Source organism: Haliaeetus leucocephalus, unplaced genomic scaffold, assembly GCF_000737465.1.
Source record: "Haliaeetus leucocephalus isolate CR32 unplaced genomic scaffold, Haliaeetus_leucocephalus-4.0 Scaffold712, whole genome shotgun sequence".
Lineage (NCBI taxonomy): Eukaryota > Metazoa > Chordata > Aves > Accipitriformes > Accipitridae > Haliaeetus > Haliaeetus leucocephalus.
The window spans coordinates 2,544,243-2,568,679 of record NW_010973148.1 but is presented as its reverse complement, the minus strand read 5'-3'; the positions used below and the strand labels follow the sequence as shown (position 1 = coordinate 2,568,679).

Below are 24,437 nucleotides of genomic sequence, written 5' to 3'. Positions count from 1 at the left end.
GATCTCAAATCTTTTATTCGTATGGTAGTGGTGCCTCAGAATCACAGCCTGACAGCAGTTCTCCCGAAGCCACGATGAACTATGGCCCCATAGGACAGAGCTGAGGTGGTGATCAGGCAAGTGCATGAAGGCATTAACCGGCGAGAAGGAAGAACTAGCAACGGCTCTGGTCTTTACCTATAATGGGAATGTCTGTAGGTTGCTTTAACAATGGAGGCAGAGCTCTGCCTTCCCAGCAACTGGTAGGCAGCGTTGTGTTTAAAGGGCTTGGGTTACATGATTAAGCCAAAACTATTGCAATGAAAATATTTGCAGCCTACGCTGAATAGCTGAGGATCATCACAGCCCTTGTGAGCTGTAGTGGAACAAAGGAACTAGACAGATCTGGACATCTAAGAAATACCTTGATTTCCTTTGGGCCTTGATAAGCTTTCCAAGCTGGTACGACAGCTCTGCAGCCTTCTGCTTTCTCCCCCTGCAGTTCATGCAGCACAGCCAGCTGGTCCCAGCAGGCACATTCGTACATAGACAGAGACTTTGTACAGCCCCTTAGGAAAGCTGTGAATTTTGAACCGGGGAGTTGCAGTGGTAGTATTAAAGATATTGGGGTGTTCATATCACTGGCAGCAGCATGATTAAAATTAGTGCTTCCTGATTTACTGCAAGCCATTTTAGGAACACTAACCTTACTGAAGGGCGGGGAAAAAAAAAAAAATCAAACTTGTTTTAAAAACAAAACAAAACCACACAACAACTTAAATATGCATATTCACCTTTTTGTGTTAGGGGCTGATTCCTTCTGAAAGCAGAGCTCTTACTGACATCGCTAGGAGTGTCATGAACGCAGTACTGGGCCCTAGGCCTTGTCCAGTTTCCTTAGCTGTTAAATGAAAAAAAATGACTTAATCCATAAATCTAACATCAGCCTCTAGAAATCAGCAGAGTTACTTACAGAAATCCAGGAAAACATCAGATAGTAATTCCCTCTGTAAGCTAGTATACCACAATAAGTGATCAAGAATAATAAAAAAGGCCAACCCCTTTTAACGATGTGGAAAACAAACCCTCGTCTCAATTATTCTTCTTGCTCTGAAATCCCTCTTGCTCCTTCGTGCACTGAGCAGTCCTGATCCCCTAAGACGCGTGGGAGGAAGCGGGCTGGGACTTGCTCCTTTTCCTCTGACTCTCCCTTCCCCCGGTCTCCAGCACAGAAACCGCCTGGGATCCCCGCCAGCAACCACCAGCAAACTGAACTGCCGTGCAGGTTTTACATGAATTCCAGGCAGAGAACAAAGTCCTTATTCTTGAAATACTGGCACAACATGGCTACTGCCTTTGCTAGATTCCCTATCCAGTTAATCCTGTGCAGATTTGTATAAAGCCTGTCACTGCTCTATTTCAGTGCCTCAAAAGAAAATAACACAGTACTCGGAGCCCTGGGGTTTTGTTTCTCCCACCCTACTTTTCCAGCCTTCCAGGCAGGATAAGAGGACTAGCTTGTCCTCCCCCTTTTCTTCTGTCACATTGTCTTTTCTTCTTCGCTGCATTTACAGGAAAGGTAGACCTACCTGTCCTGAACATATTAATTGCACTTTCTTTGCCCAACCCCAACGACTGAAAATTTAGCATTCCCCCCCTTCTTTCAGAACTTAAGTCTGTTATAATACACTTTACACTTCAAAAGGGTCTTAGAAAGGTCTTAAGCAATTACTTAGAGGAGCTATCACCTATTTGTTGACGTTTTAGTTCTCCAAGTTATTTGAATACAGTGAATGCTGAATTTAACACTGTGTTCTAGAGAAGTCAGTAGGAGTCAGTGAGGTGGAAAGATGAAGCAGCTTAGACTATCAGATTTGTATAATACACAGCAGGGATAATCATGGTTGGAAGCAGTTTTTTTATCTGTTGACCTCCTTGAACTTATGACTATACCCAGTTATTTTTATAAGTTTTCAAATTGGGTTACTTCTACTCATACATATTTGACTGTAGTACTTATTTTGTATGATTACTTAACAGCTTGTGATGCTTCTGATGCAAAGATTTTTCTTGAAAAAATTATATTTCTCAAAGATTATGTTATGCCTTGGGAAAGATGGATCTTTAAATGTTGTCAGCCTTTCTAGACAGTTTACATCTTTCTCACCACACGATCACCACTGAAGATGTGCCCATGCTGTGGCTGGCATGCCTTAAAAAACCAACCAAACAAAAAGACCAACCAACCCCAAACCCCCCACACCTTTAAATTTTTTCCTGATAACAAAACTCTGGCTGGAAGCAGAGGAGGCATTCTGCTAGCACAGACCTTGCATCCTGTTTCTCACCACTGTGTTAGTGACCCAATACAGAGGTAACAGCTGTGATTACTTATTATCTTCAACAGAACTAAGTTTTAAACCAACTTTTTTTTTTTTTTTAAGAGAAAGAGCTTTGTAACAATGAAGCAGAAAGGAGATGATTTTTATATCTGCATTTTGAGCCCTGCAGTATTTCCTCCTCTTATGCTAACTGTTTTTTCACTGTGCCTGAGCACAGGAAGCTGCTGTTTACTCACTGCTGCATACAGGCAAATTCTCTGCCAGCAAAACCTTGCTTTTTGAGTCAGGGTGATTTATACTGCCACTTTCATCTGTTTTTTTGCACATGTCTGAGTACTAAAAGCAAACTCTGGTATTTGTATAGTCCCTTCTACCTTTGACAAGTTTTCAGAGTGAACTTATAGTAGTGAAAACCATAAACATTGAAATGACACAAACAGAAATTTGTAAAATTGTTTCTATGTCACACTTACAAAAAAAGACTAAGAGATAAGAAGAAAATCATTAATCAACTAAACTGGCTGAGCAAGTAAAACATTTGCAGGGGTACTCCGTGGGCTGGGGGGTGGGGACAAAAACCAAAGTAAAATAATCTGTTTCCATTTACTCACTTCAACCCCCAAGTTCTTTAGAGTTCTAGCAGCATGCTTATAATAAACTCTGACTTCATCCACTCCTGCAAAAAACCCAGTCGTTAATACAATTCAAAGCCCTAAAAATCTCTGCAATTGCACTGCTAACTTCAGTGTGAAGTCACATCTCCTTAGAAAGTCTGGCTAGGATCACACCACTGCAGGATTTTTGGTTTGTTTGGGTTTTTTTCGAGGCAGTGTGTGTGTGTGTTGTGTTTTTTTTTTTTTTTTAACTAGTATTGGCAAAACCCCTTTTTACAAGTTATAGTTTGTAAACCTATGTGTACTGCTACCAAATATTTTTGAACATTAATTCCAATATGACTCTCAAATGAACATTGTTTTTCTGGAACTGACATTGAAACAGTGCAAGCTATTAATCCAAAACATTGTTTATTGGCATCTTATATTCAATAAAATTGCTGTTTGCCAAATTAGTATGCACCAGGACCTCTTTCTGAATAGCAAAATGCTTTTCTCTCTTTTGCAACTGTTGCAGAGTTATACTGGACTTCAACATTCTGTACTTCGTACTGTTTGTGACATATATTATTGTTACCCAGCTAAAGCTGCAGGTCTCTTCAAAAAGCTATTCACAACTTAAGGACGATCCCTCACTAAATCAGATTCAGTCTGTCTCAAGTGTTGTTCAACATCTCAACATGATTACTGCACAGATAACAGAGAAGTACAGGAAGCAATAATGACACAAACTACTATATTTGGATAGAGCACGACCATCATCTGTGGACTACAGGGGCACAGCTCAGAACATCTACAGTTCTGCCTAAGTCTAGTATTTCTCACAGCTGCCTGCTCAGCACCATACCCTGGAGTCTCTGCAGAGTTCTCCAGTTGTCTTCCTTGAGCAGGCATAAATTAGGCAGAGTTTCAGCATATACCTCTACAGCCATTTCTTCCATGCAAATCTGCAAAACCAGTCTCCATTCAAGCCCTCTACCATACCAGACAGGATTTCCTTAGACCTTTGGCTAGTGGTGAAGAATGAAGGGGAAAATCTCTGATCAACATTCCTTTGCTTTATTTTCATCCACCTTGCTTCCCAGAGAGAGAAAGGGAACAGTTATTTTCCAAAAGCTTTGTCAGCAGAGGGCTCAGTGCCACAGGACATGTTAGTAGACATCCATCTCACAGACTTTGTGTGGTGTCACCTTCCTTATCACACCAACAGAATGGGAATGTCCCACAGCATGGCTGCAGCCACGGCTTCCACATCACGTTGTACATGGAGAGCTGCTCTGGGACTGGAGTCAGTGTCCTGTGATGCTCTTCTATGGCTCTTCCCATCTTCCTTATTACAGTGTCAAAGAGGGGCTCGGTGTCAGGCGACAGAGGTTTGGCTTCAGAAGGGTCTCGCGAGAGATCAAAGAGCAACGGAGGGTCGTGATGGGTCACGCCTTCCCCAAAACATGGGCAAATTCCTTTTCCATAACAAGCCCCAGCACCAGGTGGATGAAAGACAGGGGTCACATAATGAGCCTTCCAGATGGCTCCACCTGGCAGGAAAGAAATCTTGTGGCACAACTACAAGACAATAGAGGAAATGGAAAGTGTCTTCAAGCGATAGGAGTACAGCTATTTACTAAGGAGACCTCTTCTCACACACCCTGGCACCCCCATCACCACAAATCAGATTGTGTGGAGTACTGACTTTGAAGATGGAAAACACTAGAAATATGAAGAAAACCACATTAAGTTTCCAGTCTAGTAGTAGACAGCCTGTATTTCCATCCCACTTCCCGCAGGTTTGTTATTTACAAATATTTTTTGCTGTAAGACACATTCAGCTAGCCATAGTAACTGGTATGTCAGGAACAACAACTTCAAGAATCTGAGATCAGTACCAATAAAACACCCATCACGCAATAAATTTCTCCATTAGCAAGATGGCTATCAAGAGGAGAAAACTCATGTTTTGCAGTTACCACAGAATGAACATTTATACTTACTGTCCTTTTGGTGCCACCGTACTGCATGCAAGTAGGACCCACAATAGTGGAACAGGAACTTGTGCTCTGACTTTTGAGCTCTTCCTTGCAGTAAAGGCACCAAGTTTCGTCCATCGATCACCCTAATGTAACGGGTAGAAGTGTATTCAGGAGGAAGCAAACCTGACAGTGAACTGCATACTTATCACTGCCTTTCCATTGGCTGCACCAGTGCTTGAGACAGCACACAGAATAATTTGGTCATAGATTTAGAGCAGCTAGCAGACTGCCAAGCCAATATTTAAATCCCTAGATAATTTTTTTTTTTTTAATAGCTGGGTCAACTCATTCCATTTAGCAATACGTAAACAATATTTAGAGCTTGGTCTAGCAGAAAAAAGTAATTTATTCAGGAAATCAATACCAATCTCATAATTATTTACATTTACAACTTTCAAAGGAACTGAAAGAAATCCGTTGAGCAAGGATGGCTTTAATGACTTTAGGAAGTATTTGTAAGTGTCCATAAGTCATGCAGTTAGTACCAAAATAACCTTGGCCACCAGTTCTTTCCTGGATGAGGCTGAACCTGGCTTTGAAACTAACACCTGGTCTTTGGCAGGAATAACTGCTTTGCCATAAGCACACCTATCCTAGGCATATCTGGGAGAGTTTGCTCCCTAGTTGAAGATCTCAGACCAGGCTTGAGGCTAAGCAATATTTGTCAGATCTCCCAGGATGATAAGAAACAGTAAGTTTTTAGTAGTTAGCTCTCCTATCAAGCTCTCCTGTTGAAAACACCTCCATACCTGTCCTGTGGCAACGTTCCTCCAGCCAGATGAACAAGTGTGGGATAAATATCCATAAGACTCGTAGGTTCATCAATAACTGTGCCTGCAGGTAACACTCCTGGCCACCTAAATACTCCCGGCACACGGATCCCTCCTTCCCAGCCTCCCATTCCTTTTCCACCTGCAGCAAAATGAATCAACATATGGCAGTTCAGAGGCAAACAAGAACGTCTTCATTGGCTTGTTATATTTGAATGTACAGAAAAAGGTGCAGTAATACACTGCTTATACAACAGATTTGACTCTTCATTTGCATTGGACTTCACGTACTTTAGAAGGCCTCAAAAGGTGACATATAACTCATCCAAACCTAGAAAGATGGGGAGAGGCAATCTCTGTTTTATCTCTGTTTATCAAGCTAGACAATACCTTTGTCAAGGACATTTGTAATAATGCTTGCACTTTACTGAAAGAAAAGATGACTTTAAGATTAAAACATCTCTGTATGTCACCTATATTTCAAGCTACAAATGCAACTCATTCCAGCCTCGATAACTTCAGCCAGGCAAATTCATTATGTTTCCAATTCTAACATTCATGTAGAGTCATAGTGGTTTTCCTACCTTTATAAATACCATTCCAGCCACCTAGCTGCGCAGATCCATCCTGAGCCTCCAAGTGTCCTCCATGATCAGAGGCAAAGTACGTGAACGTGTGATTTTTCAACCCTTGTTTTTCAAGCGAATCCAGAATTTTGCCTTAAATTTAAGAAAAGAGACAGCAAGTTTCCTATTAGCCAGTTTGAAAGATCAAGCCACATTTGTAGTGTTCCAATGATAATCTTTTGCAATGCCCTATAAGAAGTTTTTAATAGCTTAGATTTCTGTAGGTATTTTGGCTTTATTAGTTTTCCTGCTTTAAAATACACAGGTGTATGTGTCTGAAACAAATCCTTCCTGAAGGATACTTACCCACCATCCGGTCCATTTCTTCTACATTGTCTCCATATAAACCATGATGGCTCTTCCCAAGAAATTTTGCCGTTGTAAAGAGTGGGGTGTGAACATGTAAAAAGGAAACAAAGAGGAGGAATGGTCCGTGCCTGTTTCTGAAAAACAAACAAAAAATAAAAATAATTTCTGTTGCGTACTTGAAATATTTTTAAAGGTTTCATATTTATCCATGCACAGACACACACATTGGGTCTACTGTACCCACATCTAGTACACCCTCATTGATCAGTTGATGGTTTTCTTCTTACATATAACGTAGGAAAGAAAGATCCTTTTCAGCCAGATTATTTTCAAATTCCAGTGTGTAAACAGGCATAGCATTTGCACAGTGCTTAAACGAATCGGATACCTAACTCTTATGCCTTTTTAATTAAGTGCAATTGGATACAGTCTCATGTTTACTTTAATATTCATGTGGCTTTTCTAAGATGGCCACTTACAATTTTCAGTGTATTTGTTTTCACAAACTTTAAGAAAAGAATAGTTACTTTCCCTGTTTTACAGAAAGACACCTGATGCATAGCAGTATTACAGAAGGCTGAGCAGGCAGAAATTGAATCTAGAAAATGAATGATCTTACTTGGCTTCCTTCTCAATCCATAAAAATAGATTTAAAGTGTTTTGAGATTTTCACATGAAATAATTTTGTGCATCACACATTTTATGTAGGTGTTTTGTAGGGTTTATGAAAAAGAGCACAAATGAGGCTTGTAGAGTGAAGTGTAAAAATTAGCTGGTTAATCTTGGAGCAAATATAGTAATTACAGATTACAGGGCGTAGTGAGATGGTCATATATCATTTGGTCAAAATCCATTTCATTTACTGCTTCCAATGTAAGACAGTTACAATTAAAATTTAAGTGCATTGAGTTTCTAAATAGAGAACTTGGATATGAGTTTCAAAGTGGTTAAAGATACAGCTATAGTTACTGGAGAAAAATACTCTGAGTGCCCAGAACATCCTGGCCTCTTTAAAGAAAACTACAGACAATCATTTACCTTTCGATAAATGACACTGCCTCCTTCAGCATGAGGGAGGCAGTCCTCTCCAACCTCATCGGCTGCTCAGCGACATCGTGGTTCCTCATCAGGATACAGTTCCAATACCGCACAAAGCCGTAACTGGAGTACCAAGAAATGAAGAAAAGGCCACCCACAAAAGTAAAACAGGCAATTATCTTCCAGCGGATGGAAATCAAACCAATCAGTTTTCCAGCAGTGAGAGTGAGCACAGCAAGGATAATTATCTCACTGTAAAGCCAAAGCTTAGCTTGAAGGGCTACATCCAGCTCTGGAGGTTTGTTTTCTTGACAGTTGTTCAGAAGTGTGAAAGGCATACCATAAAAGTAGTCAAACCCATGATTGAGAGGATGGTGACAGTGATCATTGAAGGATTCACAGTTTACACCTTGATGCCACTTTCCTGAAGGTTTTAAAACATGAAAGAAATTAGAACATTAAGGTGGACAATTCAAAAGGAGCCCAAGGTAGCATCATGAGCATCTGTTTGGGAATTAGACAAGTCACTATTTTTCAACAGAGTATCAACACATTCTCCTCGTGCACAAGGATGCTCGGTGAGACCAGTGCCTGATCAGGTGAATGTCATACTGTAATGGGTGATCCCCAAATGATCATGGGATAAACAGAGAAATTTGCAAGATGCTCCTCCACTCAGCTAAGGGTCACGTAAGGATGGGATTTCATTACCTTTCAATGAGGATCAGGGAATTAAGGTACTCTAACTCACTGGCTGCTTTAATACATTCCCTTCCTAACTTTCAGTTGTTTACTTGCAGCTTCATTTTAACATAATGTTACAAATTTACTGAAAGGTCCAGTAAACTTTTGGCCAATGTTAACAGATATCTTGATCACGAGACTCAGGAAGGCGATTCTTCAGGCACATCCCTACTCCATAGGAAAAGGAGAAAACGCTGTAAACCAACCTTTTACTCTATCCCTGCCCAAAATAGAGAAAGCAGACAAAAGCTGTTGTCTATGTAGAAAGTGTGCTGGATCAAAGGACCCTCGGGTTTGCTGGGTTACGTGATTGCCAAATAGTTACAGACTCAACCAGGAACACTACACTTTATTAGCTTATAATTCAATGCAGTCACATCTATTTCTAGCACTTGGAGGTGACAACACATTTGGCACAGCTGGCCCCAACCCCCTGGCTTTAAGGGACACAGTGCTTACCCTACCTACCCATTTACGTGAAGGGATCCACTGCAGCAGTGCCTGTCACTTGACAGTAATAAAAGCAAATGGAAGGGAAAAGAGAGACTTTGCCAGTTGATTTTAGAGATATTTGCCAAAAGAATGATGAATCTGAAAACTGTTGAGGTCTGATCAAAGTCACAGAGAGGAAGGGACAGTGTTTCCCCGACACCTTTGCATTTTGGCTTCATCTGAGGAAACAGCCACAGTATCACACCTCTTTGGGACCTCACCACCTCATCTGTGAGACACTAGTGCTTCTTCATCTCCTCTGTGGGTACAAACTTTGTTTCTTTCTTCCCCTATCCTCTTTTGTTTCTTTGCCTCTTGCCTCCAAAAGGCAGATTAAATACTTAAAGACATTGTTATGTTTGGATCAATCTTTACATTAACAAAACTCTCACAGTGGACCAACCTTTGAAAAAAATCTTAGGCAAAGTAAATTCTCACCCATTTAATCATAAGACAGTTTTTAATTCTTCCTGGTTTGGGGCATTACCATGGTCATAAAACTCTTTAGACTGCAGTATTTTTAGTCATCTTGCAGATATGAGGGCTCCCCCCACCACTTTCAGTCTTTTGGAGAGGATTTGTATCCATGACTAACAGACCATTTTGGGCAAACACAATCCCTAAATTCTCTTCATACAACTAGTTCATTCTTCAAGGTCGTGCTAAAACATTTCCCCTTACCTATCAGTCCAGTGGTATAGCCTTGTTGCTGCAGCAGCCTGGCAAACGTCGTTTCGTTAGCAGGGAGCCCTCCTGACCCGGCGTTCCACTGCAGTGCCCGGTACCTGTTGCTGGACGCCATCCCTGACAGAAACAGCTCCGGTCATTCCTGCAGGCCTTTCGCTCTCTGCCAGCGGAGTCTGGGCTGCTCCTGCCAACCTCCGTGTCAGGAGCTCAACCTGAAGCCCGAGTTCCTCCCAAAAAGTAAACCCAAGCATATCTTGTGGGCAGTCACATGAGTGTGTCTGAGTACTTCAGGTAGTCAAGAGATATTTGAAAACAAATGCTTGGCACCAGCTTTACCATCAAACTGATAATAAATCAGGGGTGACAGTTTCTGCCTGAGTAACTGTGATATTGTCTTCTTTCTGCTTTTCATCTAAAATGAGAGATAACAGTTGCATTTCCCTACGTCAGAGGGATGTTGTATTACGTTAGGTGAGATACAGTTCACCCAGCTTACACACCAATTTTACACTTAGCTCTCAAAGTAAGCATCTAATTTTCCTATATAATGCCTGGTGAGAGATGGATATCTATAAAGTCCTCCAAAGGGCACCTTAGGCAGGTGGGGAACGGATCCAACACTCCATTTTCACCAGAGTTTTGTGACTTTCTGCACTATGCTGGCAATGAACTTGCCCGTTTCTCTCAAGAGCCCTGTTTCCACCTCTGACCTCTAACCATCACCATGAAGAGGAATTCCATCAGTTTGGCCCAGGATGCATCGCTCTATGGAAGTGACATATCACTGCTGTTGGCATTTCTCCATACCTACCTATTTTCACCATAGATCTCCCACATCCAACAGAGTCAGGCTAAAGCTCTGTCAGGTGGTGAGGTAGTAGTTCCCATTCAGAAGTTACTTATAGAAAGTTTGAGCCTCTAGCAGTGTATTTTCTATCTCAGGTTGCGGAAATAGCTGAATTCTCCTGTTCCAATATTTATTGGCTCTTGTAGCACCTCAGCACCACGCACAGAAATTTGTAGTTCAAAACAGGCCCAACCTGATCTAATGGGGTATCTGCCAGTGAGGAAAGCTGCTCTGCTTGGAGTGCAAAGCGATGCTGCAGCAATGTGCTGAGTAAGTTTCACTCCTTCTCTTGCCAGGCGGTCAATGTTTGGGGTCCTAAAAAACATTTTCAAGTTTAATAGAAGCAAGGTAATCTGAAACTTATTTTAATAAATTGCCAAGAAGAACTAGAGCTTTTGAACACTTCCTCAAAGAACCCAAAATCTCTTCTTTACACACTCCAGGACTGATGTAGTAACAAGTTTGATACAGCAGGTCAAGAGGGCTGTAGCCACTGGAGAATCCATTCTTAGGACACAGCCATAGAGTGCACTTAGCAACACTGGAAAGAAACCTAGGCATTTTTGGTACTGTTTAGTTTGAAAATAAAATGGAAATGGAAAGAATTATCTAAGGCTGATATTTTTCTATTCCAATACTTCCAACAGATCACTTTTGCTAGCATATTTAGACCCTGAATTTCAAAATTCATTGAGCCAGAGAATCTCACAGGGTGTCTGAAGCTCTTGGAACCAAGACTTGCTGTTCCATGTTTTTAAACACCTGCTATTTATTTCATATTATAGTGATATCTTTACATAGTTACATTTGTATGGGAGCCTAGCTCTTCCAGAATAATGGGCTACACCACGACGAAGAGTGAAAGAGGCCTCCTCCTGTCTTCACCAACAGAAGAGGACGGCAAGGGAGTTCCACAAGCACGTTCCCATTTCTCTGTACAACCCCACCAACATCATTTGAGGGAGATGCACCCAGAACATCCCAACAAAATGCCTGTGGTCTACCTGAGGCTTGTAAGATGTGCTCCCAAAGCCCATTCAGTTCTGCTTTGCCTTTTTAGTTTTGAAAGGACGTAATCACTAGTTTTGAAGGCACATAATCATGTAAGAAATTATGTGGGTCAGTCCACATGAGTCTGGATCAGAGTGTTTTGGAGGAGATGGCAAGCAAGCAGATGAGAGATTCTTGAAAAGCACGAGGTGAATAGAGTAAGGCTTAACTATGCATGAAAAGGAATGAAGAAGTTCATGCATGAGAAGGAGAGAAAACAGTAACTGTAATACTAAAACAAATGGCTGGAGAATTAGCACATGGAGGAGGGGATGGGAGGAATTCCCAGAAAGAACTTAAACAAAAATGATTTTTTTTTTCTTTCACTGCACACCATTTACTTAGGCCCCAATCCTATGCGCGTATATACAAGTACTTAAATACACAATTACAAGCGCCTTGGATTAAGAGGTTAAGAACATTTCTTATTTTATAATTAGGCTTAATCACCCAGGATATGTGTTCTATAGTGTTAAATATATTGTACTAAGAGATCTTTTACCTTATGGTATTGTTCCCATAACAACCTATATCTCCAATGCCAAGATCATCAGCCAGAAACAGAAGTATATTGGGTTTAGAGTCCATAGCTGCACTCAACCCAAACATATTCCAGCATAAAGATGAAGTCAGTGCCATTAGGATGTACCTCCTGAAACACAACAAAATAACTTTTTAAATACATGACTTGTAAGGGTTGGAGAGTGATGGGAATGCTCTGGCAGCAGATCCGAAGCATAAAACACAAAATAGTGGGAAACTTCATTTCCCAGCCCCACTTTCAGTGGGAAGGAGGACGACAGAGTTTTACCGGTCCCATTTCTTCCATCTCTACCAACCAGATCACTCTAGTCAGAGAGGCTGCAGTAGCCTTTCTGCAGCCCAGGAAGCAAGGACATAAGCGAAGGCTGTCATCTATTCATTTGGCCCAGGAATTTTCATCTCATAATAGTAACATAGATTTCAGAATGCATCAAAAACTTCAACGACATGAGAAAAATTTGCATTTCTAAGTTTCATAAATTCTATGAAAATTCAGGTTATGTTCCAAAGTCACTCTGGCATTTTCTGAGTATCCTGTCTCCAGTGAGTAAAGCAGTTTTAATTATATTTGGAAGGGAAGTGGAAAAACCTAAAACAAACTCTCCCCTTCAGCTCAAGAACACTTGAACTTGAAGCCATCTCCTCTACCACCATTCTAAGATGTCACCCAGGCCCCATACCAGCATCAACTATATTAAATATCTGCAAAAACCAGAATTTATATTTTTACACATGCATACCATACTTTTTTATAAAAATATGCCTAGAACATTTGAAACTATGTGTTCCTCCAAGTAAGTATTGCTGATCGATAGTCTTAAAACCTAATCCTGGATTGATTTTTCACTTGGACGAAGTTGTCATTGCAATATGCACTAATTTTGCAGGACATGGGGCAGCAGCAGCTCTCTAGCACAGACTGAGAAAGCTCCTGAAATTCATTCCAGGATTTGAAGTTTTGGTGTGAAGATCTTGTACACAAAAACATGTTTTTGAATGAAAGAGTAACTATCACCTTTAACAGGCAAACACAACACATAGGAGTTTCTGTAAACATGACTGTGAACTCCTGCTTGTAAATAAGTAACCAGTGGCTATGGGAATTTAATCACCCAAGAGCAAAGTTCCAGCTGGGGTTTTTTATACATCCAACTACTAAGTTAGAACAGTGATTTACAGAGTTGTGGTGAAACCTTGCTTTAGAAGCACTGTGGGCAATTTCCATCTCTATACTTGGATTACTCATTTTAAGGAAAGGAGAATTTTCTATTTGCCAATGCTGTATCCCCTAAGAGTTACAGGGCATTATACTGATAAAAGGAATCCTTCCAGAGTGCTAATACATTCAGTTAGAGCTGCAGGGAGAAGGTCTCTAAAGGACCCTGGAAATAAGCAGCCCCCAACAGCCCACTTCAGTTACTCAGGCATTCTTCTTTTGAAGCTGGGGACAAGAGTAGTGCTCCCCACTGCTTTCTGTCATGTTTGGGGGGGGGGGGGGGGAGCAAAAAAAAAAAAAAAAAAGAAAAAAAAGGGCAAATTATGAAATCTGCTTTCACTGATGTCTGCAGCCCTATCCTAGCACTTTGTTTTCTCATGGTGTTAAGTGCTGGATATTTGCTGATCCCTGTCATAATCCTGCTTGTGGATTAAGATAGGGTCAAGGACAAATTACATCTCAGGTAACCTACTGCTTAGAGTTGCAAGTTCCTATCCTAAGTTGTTATGTAGCATTACTGAACATTATAAAATAACCATGCTTAGAGCTCAAAGTTATCATCTTTCAGCTATACATGGGGGAAGAGTGCAAGAAGTTTAGTTACTAAACACCGATAAATCTTGAAAGCAATAGGGTTGCAAGAAAGTAGGACATAAAACATGCATATAGGTACATACAGATATATATATATATATATATGCACCTCTTCAGCATTACCTAGAAAGCTATTTCTGGAAATGATAATGTTAAAGGCATAGCCAGAGACTTCCACTTGAGAGACAGACCTCATTGTTTAAAAACATGAGGACATTAAATAAGTATGTAGTTAAGATAGTAATACTAGCTGCCAAATGATTTTTAGGACCAAGTGATTTTACATCATCTGCTTAATGAATCAGGTAAGTGCAAAACATTAGGAAAATACAGGCAACTATTTATGTAACTTCTATTTACAAGGCTTAATATGGATTTACACCATAGTTGAGCTCCTATAGCTTTATTGACAATGATCTTCAGAGGACAGGTTAGAAACCCCTGGCATAGGCAATCAGATGTTGAAAAAACCTACTAAACTATAAAATTTGGTGCCTGTACTTCCCTTAGAATTATTTTCTAAGGTGATACTGTTGTGCTCAGTGTGTACCTAGAGAATGAGAGCGTTATGAGATTATAACATCCTTCTGTTCAAGAAATCTGCTCCTCCTACAAGATTTCACAGAGAAGTTATATCTGTGTAAGAGTCTGGCACCTTGGACCACTTCTCTAAGGGATTCTACAAAGGGAGAGACACAACTTTAGAACAGTGTGGGGCTCACAGTCAAGGTACAATTAAAAAAAAAAATGGGGCGGGGGGGAGAGGAGAGAACAATGATGACATGATTTTTAATGGAGTTGAATTTCCTACATGGGCATAAGGAAGGGAACAACAAATACTTAAAGCAAATGAAGCCTTAGGAAAAGTGATTCATTTGAGCCCAGGGTTGCTTCGGAAAATAAAGGTGGGTCAATTCAAACAACACAATTTTAATTCTGTCAAGTACAACCAAATACATGCAGAGAGGAGCCAAAAATCTGTTCACCTGAATAGAATGGCAGCAATGATCGTGCAAGGTAGTGGTGCAATCATCTCCTGGTAGGCAGCGATCCTGAAAATAAGTTAAGCTTATAGCATGCAACAACTTGAGCATAGTCACCAGTGTGATGTTGGAGGAAAAAAAGAACTCCATCAAACCTTATATCTCTTTACAAGAGAGGGACAAGCAAGATGATTTTACCTCAAAGACACAAGTGCTGATGGCATCAAACTGTGTAGTGATCAAAAGCAGACTATTTTCAACATGAAGTTCAAGAACGGGAGAGGGGGCAGAAAGCCACATATAAATGATTCAAGAGTAGGAAAAGATGTTTTATTTTGAGAGAACAAGAGCTCAATCACAAACAAGACAGTAAAAGATTAATTAGTGCATAAACTCATGGGGAGCGAACACAGGTCTTAGAAAGCTCATCAATTTTGCTGAGACGAAGCCAGTATTTGGAAGGTGGCATCAGACAAATAGAGCATGCATTTTCTGCAAGCAAGGCGATTTATTATTCAATCATGTTTCCAAGTAGAGTGCAATATAATAATGATTGTGTACCTTAAGCGGAAGAAAGAAATGTATTGTAAAGAAACACAAGTTATGGGACTCCCCATAATGGGCAGTCAGCTGAAATTTAACAGTTCACAGTAAACACAATCAGAACAACAATCCGATATAAACTCCATAATGTTTTCCTCAGCAGCCACTTCACAAGACATCTTTTTTTAAGCTGCCTAAAGGAGCTCAATTAAAGCTAATTTTAAGACTCTTACCTAAAGAGTTCAAATAACCTGAAGAGCATGGCCCTTGACTTGAAGGAGCTGCTTCTCAATAAACCATTCCTTTTTTATTTCAAGATTGCCTTTAGTTCTCACACTAATAAGCCTTCCCACTATATAAATTCTGGTTCATATAATCCTAAAGTAATATTAAAATACTAATTCTATAGATTGATTAGTCTTTGCACAGACAAAAGGGACTGAATATATGTGATGATACTAAGTTATTCTCAACAGAAGTCTCCCCAGACAAAGAATCACTGGAGACAACTGTGGATTTCCAAAAGTCTAATAGAGCTGGTTATTTTCAAGCTGATAGTATGTACAGTCTCACAATTTATCGCTGCTGTTACTACTTAATTTCAACTGAAGAGTTCTCAAATGTCATTACTAATTAAAAACATTATTACTTCATTTACAACCTGAAGTACACAGCATCAGTTATTCAGCCTAGTACCTCCACATAAAAAGTCATAGGACTCTATAATAATTCAGTCTAAACATTTCTGCAAAATGAGGCCAAATTCTACAGAGCTACAAACAGCAGGAACTGGCCAGCCCAACTTTGTGTGGACACATTCCCCTTAGTTAAACCATTTTAATTGTCTGTAGACCTTATCCAAAACTTACTGTCTTCTGCAGCTGATACTACATGACTGCCCTACCACTTCTTTCTCCAAATTTATCAGCCATTAACGAAGGCTTAATTGACTTATAATACAATTCATCCAACCTGCCAGGAATGCCACAAAGCCTGCAGTTGTCTCAACAGTCACTTGCAGAGATTTAGCAAAAGAAGCTTTGGCTTGGTTAAGTGGCTGAATTAGGTGGACCTAACTCAAATGGATTCATAACAACCCCAGGTAGCCTTATACAGGGTTTTTTTAGCCAGTTGCCTTGTGCAGACTCCATTTTTTTTTTCCAGCTCTGCTTTAAAGAAAGCAAGCTACAAGCCTGAAACTGCTAGAAAATTAGACCCTTCTTCCTCACTGAGGCTTGGCTCCAGGCAGTTCCCCCATCCTCCAAATATTTCAGTTGTTGAATATATTTGCAGATTAGAGTTTATCCTTCTTGAGGCCTTACAGAGAAGAAAAAAGAAAAACCTTCACTTCAAAAAATATATACCCATGGCCAAAATATTTATTGAAGCCAGGCACATCTCATGTTTCACCCTCACCCCCAGAAGACTGACAACACCACCACTTGCTCTGGGAATCCACCAGAATTCAAAGGAACTTCTCATTCTTAAAAATGTTGAGAGGTACAGCTCCAACAGAAAAGTTTGGAATAAGCTCTTGTTAGTTAAGCTAAAAGTCAGTAATCGGACACAGCAAAAGAATTTGCTTTCTTGTTTTCTTTGCTTAACTTCAGATACTGAAAAAAATTATTTCCACACCAATGCAAAACCAAACCAAAACCCCAAACACTTTGCCACTTATTTAAATATAATAAAAGTGAATTATAAGCATTAGGACAAAAATTTTCAAGTAATGTGTGGAGGTATGTTGCTGCTTTGGTGTTAGCTGAAAATAAATGCTTTCTGCCTTCTACAAAAATATACCACACACAACAGGTTAATCATATTCAACAGTATGTTAGAATGTAATTAAAAATACTAATTGCAGCTTGCATTATGGCTCTGGAGGAAACACATACAATATACTATATACAACATACCAGTCCACCTTGTCCCTTTCCTCCCTCTCTCCCAGAGCTTCCAGGCATCCAGATGATCAGGAATGGAGAGGTGACAAGTGAGGAAGGAGAGAAACAAGGAAGAAAAAGCTCCCAGCTGGTGTGAACATAGTCACTTGCTCAGTGCTTGCAGCTGGTGAGCCAGAAACAGGTGCTGTTCATCAACCATAAAACAAGGGATGTCCTTGCAAGGAAGGTAGAAGCCAAAAATCAGATGCTCGGTGGTCTGTCTTTTTATCTCTCCATTCTGCACTTGGGGTATTAACAGCAACAGTGCTCGCTGGGGGAATATACTTCTTACTGACCCAGATAATGTCAATAGTTGTTGTCTGTTACTATGATCATAGCATTGTATTACCTCTTAGTGTTGTGAATTGTCACTAACCAAAACGCTGGTGGCAAGCAATCCAAATTTTTTAGTTTATTATGGCTACCCTGTTCTGGCCTTAGCTGCTGCACAGCAGCACCCTGCCTGCAGAGCAACAGCAGAAGGGGGTGGTCTGGCCCTGGGCTTTAAATTAGCTCCTGCATTTTCACATCATGATTAGCACTCCCTGGTCTAAATGATCTAACTGTGCCTTCTGGCTTAAAACTATTCAGCTAGGAATATGCAGCTTTCCTTACAGCCAGGACAAGAGCAATGCACAAGGGTGGAAAATTGGAGGCAGAAACAGGGCAGAAAAATGAGATAAAAAGAGCGGCAGGAACAGCTGCTAGAGAAACAGCGAAGATCACATGGAAGCAATCTGGAGGCAAATTATGCAGTCTGTACATCACTGTAAAGCCGCAGGAACTCTAGCAATAATAATAATAATTAAAAAAGCAGAATATCTGCCATTCACCACATAACCCTCCGAAAACTGGAGTTTGGTTTGAAACGCTAAAGAGGGAAGGAAAACAGAGATTGCTAATTATTATAACCCCCCCTCCTTCCCCCGTACACACACTCTAACCCCTCTCACAGGTTGTTTTTTGCTACTTACGATCTGGTGCATCAGCTCCGCTGGAAGGCAGGGGCCAGGCTGCCCTCTCAGGCGGAGAGTAGCAGAGGAAGATGCGAGCAAGAGCAGAGGCAGGACGCTGCCCAAGCACAGCCCTGCGGGGCAAAGTTCCCAGTTTCAGCCCAGCTTCCCAGTAACGCCACCTGGGAAAGGGGCTAGATGCCGCTGGGGCTTGGCCAGTGAAGGCAAACTCAGCCTCCGCTGGAAAGAGGTGTCAGCTTTGGGTAAGGAGGGGAGGAAAAAGTCCTCCCCGAGGGAAAAACAGAGGTGACTCTTTTTTTTACTTATTAGCATTTTATTTTTTAAATAAAAATGCTGATCTTTTACTTACTCCATGCTCGCTCACTCACTGGAGGAGCAGTGCTCTCGCTTTTCTCTTTGTCCCAGGCTTTCTGATCTTTGCTTCTAAAGAAGGGTTTTCAGAAGCATGACCTGTATATTCGTATCAGAGTAATTAGTGGGTGTGGGTCCCCTTTAAAAAATCTGGTCAAAGGCATTTCATCCCGCCTGCCGCAGGGGAGGGCAGGGCTTCCCCGCCTGCTCCTGGTAGCAAGTGCTGAATAAAGAGGAACTGTTGTAAAGTAGGAGCTGGAAATACAGCTCCTGTAACAGCCCAGGCCCATAGAAAGAGCTTTAAGGTTAACCGAGTGGAAGATCACAGATCACGGGCAGTGAGACTGACGGCCACATCGTGCCGTGTGGGGAACCACCCTACCCATGGAAGCAGGATAGCCATGGCTAATGCAGAGGGTGAGCCGGCTAGCCCCCTTGAGAGCAAAGAAAATCAATCATCATAGTGTCACGTTGGTGTATGCATACCAACTCTGGCAGCTTGGCTAATTCCCCTCGATGTCATTATAGTTCCTCTGTCTGTGAGTTCTCTGCTGTGCCAGTGCTAATACTTACGTGGTTGCACACTCTGGCTTGCCATGCAACTTCGCAGGACCATGGGGGCACCAGACCCCTCTTTTTACTGGCTATGTGTGCTTATGGTGGTTTAAAAAGAGGGTATAAATGTGTCATGCTGTAATCCACTGAATAAGGGCTCTAGTCAGAGAAAGACAGAAAAAAGGATAGGGGTTCTTGGTATAGATGTATTCTTGCTCAGAGGCCAGAAGAAGTATTAATACAAAATACCATGGCAAGGTGGAGAAAACAATCAGAACTTATTAATTAGACCTTGATAAATACAATATATGGATACAGTGAGATTCATAGCATCATCAGTGGGTGCAGTGCACGAGTTTCAAGGACAACATTAGGGACTTAAATGTTTTTCTGGATATAGCAGTAGCAATTGCACCATTTCCCTCAAGAACCAAGAAATTCTGCCCAAAGAAGTAATTGGTAGAAATAATTGAAGCTGGGAGAAGCTCATGGAGTGGGGCAAAGAAATGAGAGTGCAGGGAAGGAGCCTTCAGCTCAAATTAGGACAAGGATACTCCTGAGGAGAGAAGGATGCTTGCATGCATCAAGGAGCAGATATTAAAGTAAAGCTTCAGAAATACTAAAGAGAAAGAGACTTTTTTTTTTTTTTTTTTTTGAGAGACTTGGAAAGAACTAGGTGGAAGTGGTACAGCTCAGGAAGCAGCAGAAAGTTCCTGGGTTACAAACCAAGACTGAAGGCAAGGATCCACTCTGCAAAGACATGGTGAAGAAAGTAGGGATTTAGTTTTGGCCCTTTTACTCCAGTGCAGATCTGATCACACCATTCCTGACTCTCACACCTGTGGAAATCTCACTCTATCCAGCCAGAAAGGCTCTTCCATCTTGTCTCCCTGACCGCCTGCCATACTCAGAAGCAGGGTAAGGTAATGTGATGTTTTTAAAACCTTCCTTGTCAACAGCATCTTCAGTTTGGCCTCCAGAGAAACACTGAAATACGGTGAAATAAAGCATCTTCAATATTTCCTGATTATGAATTTTTTTTTCTTGATTTCTCAAATTCTTTCATATAGATTGAATATGAATTTTTAAAAATACTTGCTATTTTGACATGTTAATTTTGTGTTAATATTTTTGTATGTACTTTTGTTGATTTAACCAGTTTTAGTTCACTTACATTATACATATCTGTTCTTTTTTTCTTCCCCACAGAACTGAAAAGTGCAGTTATTAACCTTAGATACATTTTTCTATTTGGCTTTTTTCTCCACTGTTATTTTTCACATCTTTATAGGTTATTTTGGCATTTTTGTGACTTTAATACATTTAGCTTGGGGTTTACAATAAGGCTGTTTTATTGTTAGTCCTTCAAGCCAACCTGTTTGGCAAGCTGAGTGACATAACCACTCTAAATGACATGTGGATCCCCAACATACAGGAATAACCAAAGGGACCAGCTTTAAATTCAGGCCCCCAGACATCCAAATGTAATGGATGGGCCAGCTGCACAGAGCCTAAACATCAGTGTTTGCAGGAGCTGTATTTTCAATCACAGAAAAAGCCAGCAAGTGCTAAGAAAGAGCACTTTGTGAAGGGAGCTCCTTGTTAGCAGTGTCTTTGCTGCTGTATATAGACAGCCAGTTCCAGACCAAGACCCTGTCACACAGTGCAGAGACAGAGAATGGGCTGTGCCCCTAGGTGTTAAACATTAAAATTCATTTAAAAAAAAATTATAGTTGAAAATGTTCATCAACAGTCAGTGCTCTTGTGAATATTGAAGACTCACAGGTAGTAATAAGGTTAAAATTACATTTGTTTATCAGTTGTATCAATATTTGAAGAGTCCCATCTAGCACTGTTTAAAATCAGAGCCTGCTGAGCATACTTGTCTTGGTACGCTTGCGTATCATAACAACTCAACAGTCATTGCACTTAAAGACACTTATTTAAGATATTAGGTACTTTAAACAAAATTTATTAATTATAGTCAAAATCTGGTAAACACTAGAGCACGGAAACTGAAAGAATGAAAGCTATAAGAATCTATTTGGTCTCAGAAAGGGAGTAATGGAGCAGGAGGAATAGACAGACAAGAGCAGACAGAATGACGTTGCACATTAAATACTTTGCTTTTTCTCTTCCTTGTTCTTTTATAAATGACTGCATTTTTCCTATTTATTTTGACCTAAGTAGTAGGTAGTTGAAGACACACCTATTTGACATGTTAGTTTAATCAACGCTCAGTCCATCTTGTCTGCACTGTCTCCATATAAACCTCTGCTGCTCCTCTCAAGAAATTTTTCACTGATAAAGAGAGGGTCGTGGACATATAAAAGGGGTTAAAAGGGAAAGAATGGCTGCACTGTTTCCAAATAAAAAAATAATATCAAATGAAAGAACAACTTAGTTTACATACCTATTATTTCATTTGACTTATAGTCTTCTTCAAGGAGAGAGTTTAAATTATTAATCATACAATCATTAGAATAACAAATCAGTCTCTGCTCTTCAGCAGATCTGTGTTGGTTTTTCAGCTATGATTACAGATACTGTGATAGCATTTCTTGACATGTGACTGGAAGACAAAGGAGGAAAGTTTAAAACTTCAGAGACATGTGTGATTTGCACAGCAGGTAAGATTCCCTGGCTTTTGATCCCTTACAGAAATTAGCAAGATTTGTTATTTTAACATCTGCCCTAAAGCAGTATTGCCAGAAGTGGGAAGACTGGAAGTTATGATGAGCCCTTCCTGCTGGGCAGAGAATAGAAAAAGCCTTCCTGTAGTTCTTACTAGCTCAAGTAAAGTGCAATCAGATGTGACAAATTTGTTGGGCCCATGACTGAAGTGAGCATGAAATACTTGCGATAGGATGTGCTGTTCTGGAAGACCAGCCTGCTCCTGTCTTTGGCTGCAATCCTTTAAAAAGTTTTGGTCTCCTGAGCAAAAAGAAATATTTATTTAAGTGTAGTCTGGAGAATTTTGTTCCAAAACGTGAAAGTTTTAACAAATTTTCAGTGCTTGAAAAGAGCTAATGTTCATGGAAAATTCAGGGCTACCTTAGCTTCTGGAATTAAGACATAAAATTATCATTAATACAGACTCAGTCTTACTTTTGAAATCTTGGCTTAAAACAATTAACTTACTGATCACCTATCTCTCAGATATTCAAACAGAGAAGCAAGATGCCCCAGAAAAAAAAGGATATTTGCAGGGAAATATACTTTAGCTTTCAGTAGGTGATGCTGCCTCCCTCAAGTTGAGAAATGAAATCCTTTCCATTGTGACTGGTTGCGCTGTAATTTCATGGGCTCTCATCGTAACCCTGTTCCTGTGTTTTAGAAATCAGTAATGAGAAGTAGGTGGCAAAGAACAAGAGATCAAACCCAGCAAGGCAGATGACAGTGTTCCAGCTGGCTGAAATTAAGCCAGTAAGTCATCCGAAGGCAGAAGTGAATGTAATGAGGCCAATCATCTGAAGGCTCTCATCAGTCCTGGAGGCTAAGTTATCTGACAGCTATTTAGTAACCTAAAAGACATTCCATAAAAAAAACCCCAAACCCATCATTTAAAGGATGATGACATTGGTCATTGTGGATTTCACAGTAAAGCACCTTGATGGTGGTTTCCTGAAAATATGTATGTTTTTAAATGTTAAGAAACATTATTTAAAATCCAGCTTCCTCACTTAGAATCTGCTGGCTCTTAATATTGCTGTTCCTTTCCTTGGTAAGGTTCTACAGAAATTGGAGGATCTCTGCATCACCCTATAACATGGATCGCACACAAGAAAGAGGTATAAACCAAAATCTTGAACTTGAAGAGCCCACATTTCCAAGGCAAAACAGAATATCTCTGGCCTTTTTTAAATTCTGCCAGCTTTAAGTAGAAGAGAAAATATGTAGTAAGCAAAGGATAAAATACCATTCTCGTCTTACCCCTATTGTCTAGAAAGAGATTATGAGAGTTCCTGGAGTGAATGAACATAAGTAACCAGTTTATAAATAGTTTATGAATTTTAGCAATGATTAATAAGAAATAAATGGACTGCCTAATGGCAGAAATTCAACTCTGTAATTAGCTCATGTGTTTGAGTTTTGGAAGTATCGCAGTCTTCTGCTGAGGCTAGTAAAATCCATTGTAAGAAAAAAACCCCGCAGACATTCTTGTGAAAGTCACTGAAGTGTACAAGAGAAAAAACTGAAGCACCAATGAGAAAACAGCGCTAACTGAAGTCAAATCCTGAAAAGCATAACAGTAAGTGCTTGCTCTTTATATCATATTACTAGTAATTTGCTTAGGGCTAAATTTTTTTCATTATTATTTTTAGCAAGGATAAAAATGCTTAGTCAGTTATAAAATACTATGTTATGATGTGACACTTAATGGAAATAATGAGGCAACATGGCATCCATTCCAGTGTTGTGGTACAGGCAGATGCTGTGTGAGGTTTTTTCTTATAATACTGCTTTTGACATTTCCAGGTACTGCCATCGATTGCTGATATTTTGCTTTGCCCCTGAGATGCTATTTGACAGATACTGTCAGTTGTGCTTGAGATAATGTTCAAGCACAGACATCACAGATGCCAACTTGTATATTCAGGGATAAAAATGTTAATCCACGGGGCCAGCCAGATTCTCAGAATATTGCATCATGGTCTCCACAGAAGAACACTTAGCTTCAAATACTGAAAACTGTGTGATCTTGTTGTGATTACATGCTGAAGTCAAGCTGAAGCACTTGACTAATGTGTGTTCAGGAGAGTTCAAAACTAGCTTAAAAATATTCCTATTATCTTAAAGCAAAAAAGAAAATTCAATAAAACTAAAAAAAAAAAAAAGAAAAAATAATGGTTCATTTCTTCTTTAGGCTTCAAAGATCTCCTTTTCAATATAACACACAAATATTTTATGACTATTTTTAAATGAAGAAGGATCATTAGATTTTCAACAGCTTAATATGCATGCTCAAATGTTGCTTGCTACTATGTGTGAAAACATTTTCAGAATCCAAATTTAGATTTTGAGGGTTTTGTAAGATGCTTTTGGAATCCAGTCTTGAACACTATCTACATCATCTTAGGCTATGACCAGTATAAATGCGACTAGAAGAAAAGTGTATTGTGACTAATCGTAAAAATCAGTCTTAGCAAATGATTTGCACTGAAATAGTAGTGTATCAATCAGGTGGAAAAAAAGAAATATGAACAAAC

The 24,437-nt window shown here is 40.1% G+C and overlaps 1 protein-coding gene across 1 annotated transcript; it reads right to left on the bottom strand.

Moving 5' to 3' along the window:
• Positions 1 to 3,989: 3,989 nt before the first annotated feature.
• Positions 3,990 to 14,911, bottom strand: LOC104839862 (arylsulfatase D-like). Its single transcript, XM_010580434.1, has 10 exons — positions 14,865 to 14,911; positions 12,028 to 12,177; positions 10,669 to 10,790; positions 9,623 to 9,745; positions 7,706 to 8,129; positions 6,665 to 6,801; positions 6,317 to 6,451; positions 5,712 to 5,874; positions 4,924 to 5,045; positions 3,990 to 4,470 (listed from the first exon to the last, which is right to left on the bottom strand). The coding sequence occupies exons 1-10, from the start codon at positions 14,909 to 14,911 to the stop codon at positions 4,103 to 4,105; spliced, it is 1,791 nt and encodes a 596-aa protein (XP_010578736.1). The 3' UTR covers positions 3,990 to 4,102.
• Between the last annotated feature and the right edge of the window lie 9,526 nt (positions 14,912 to 24,437).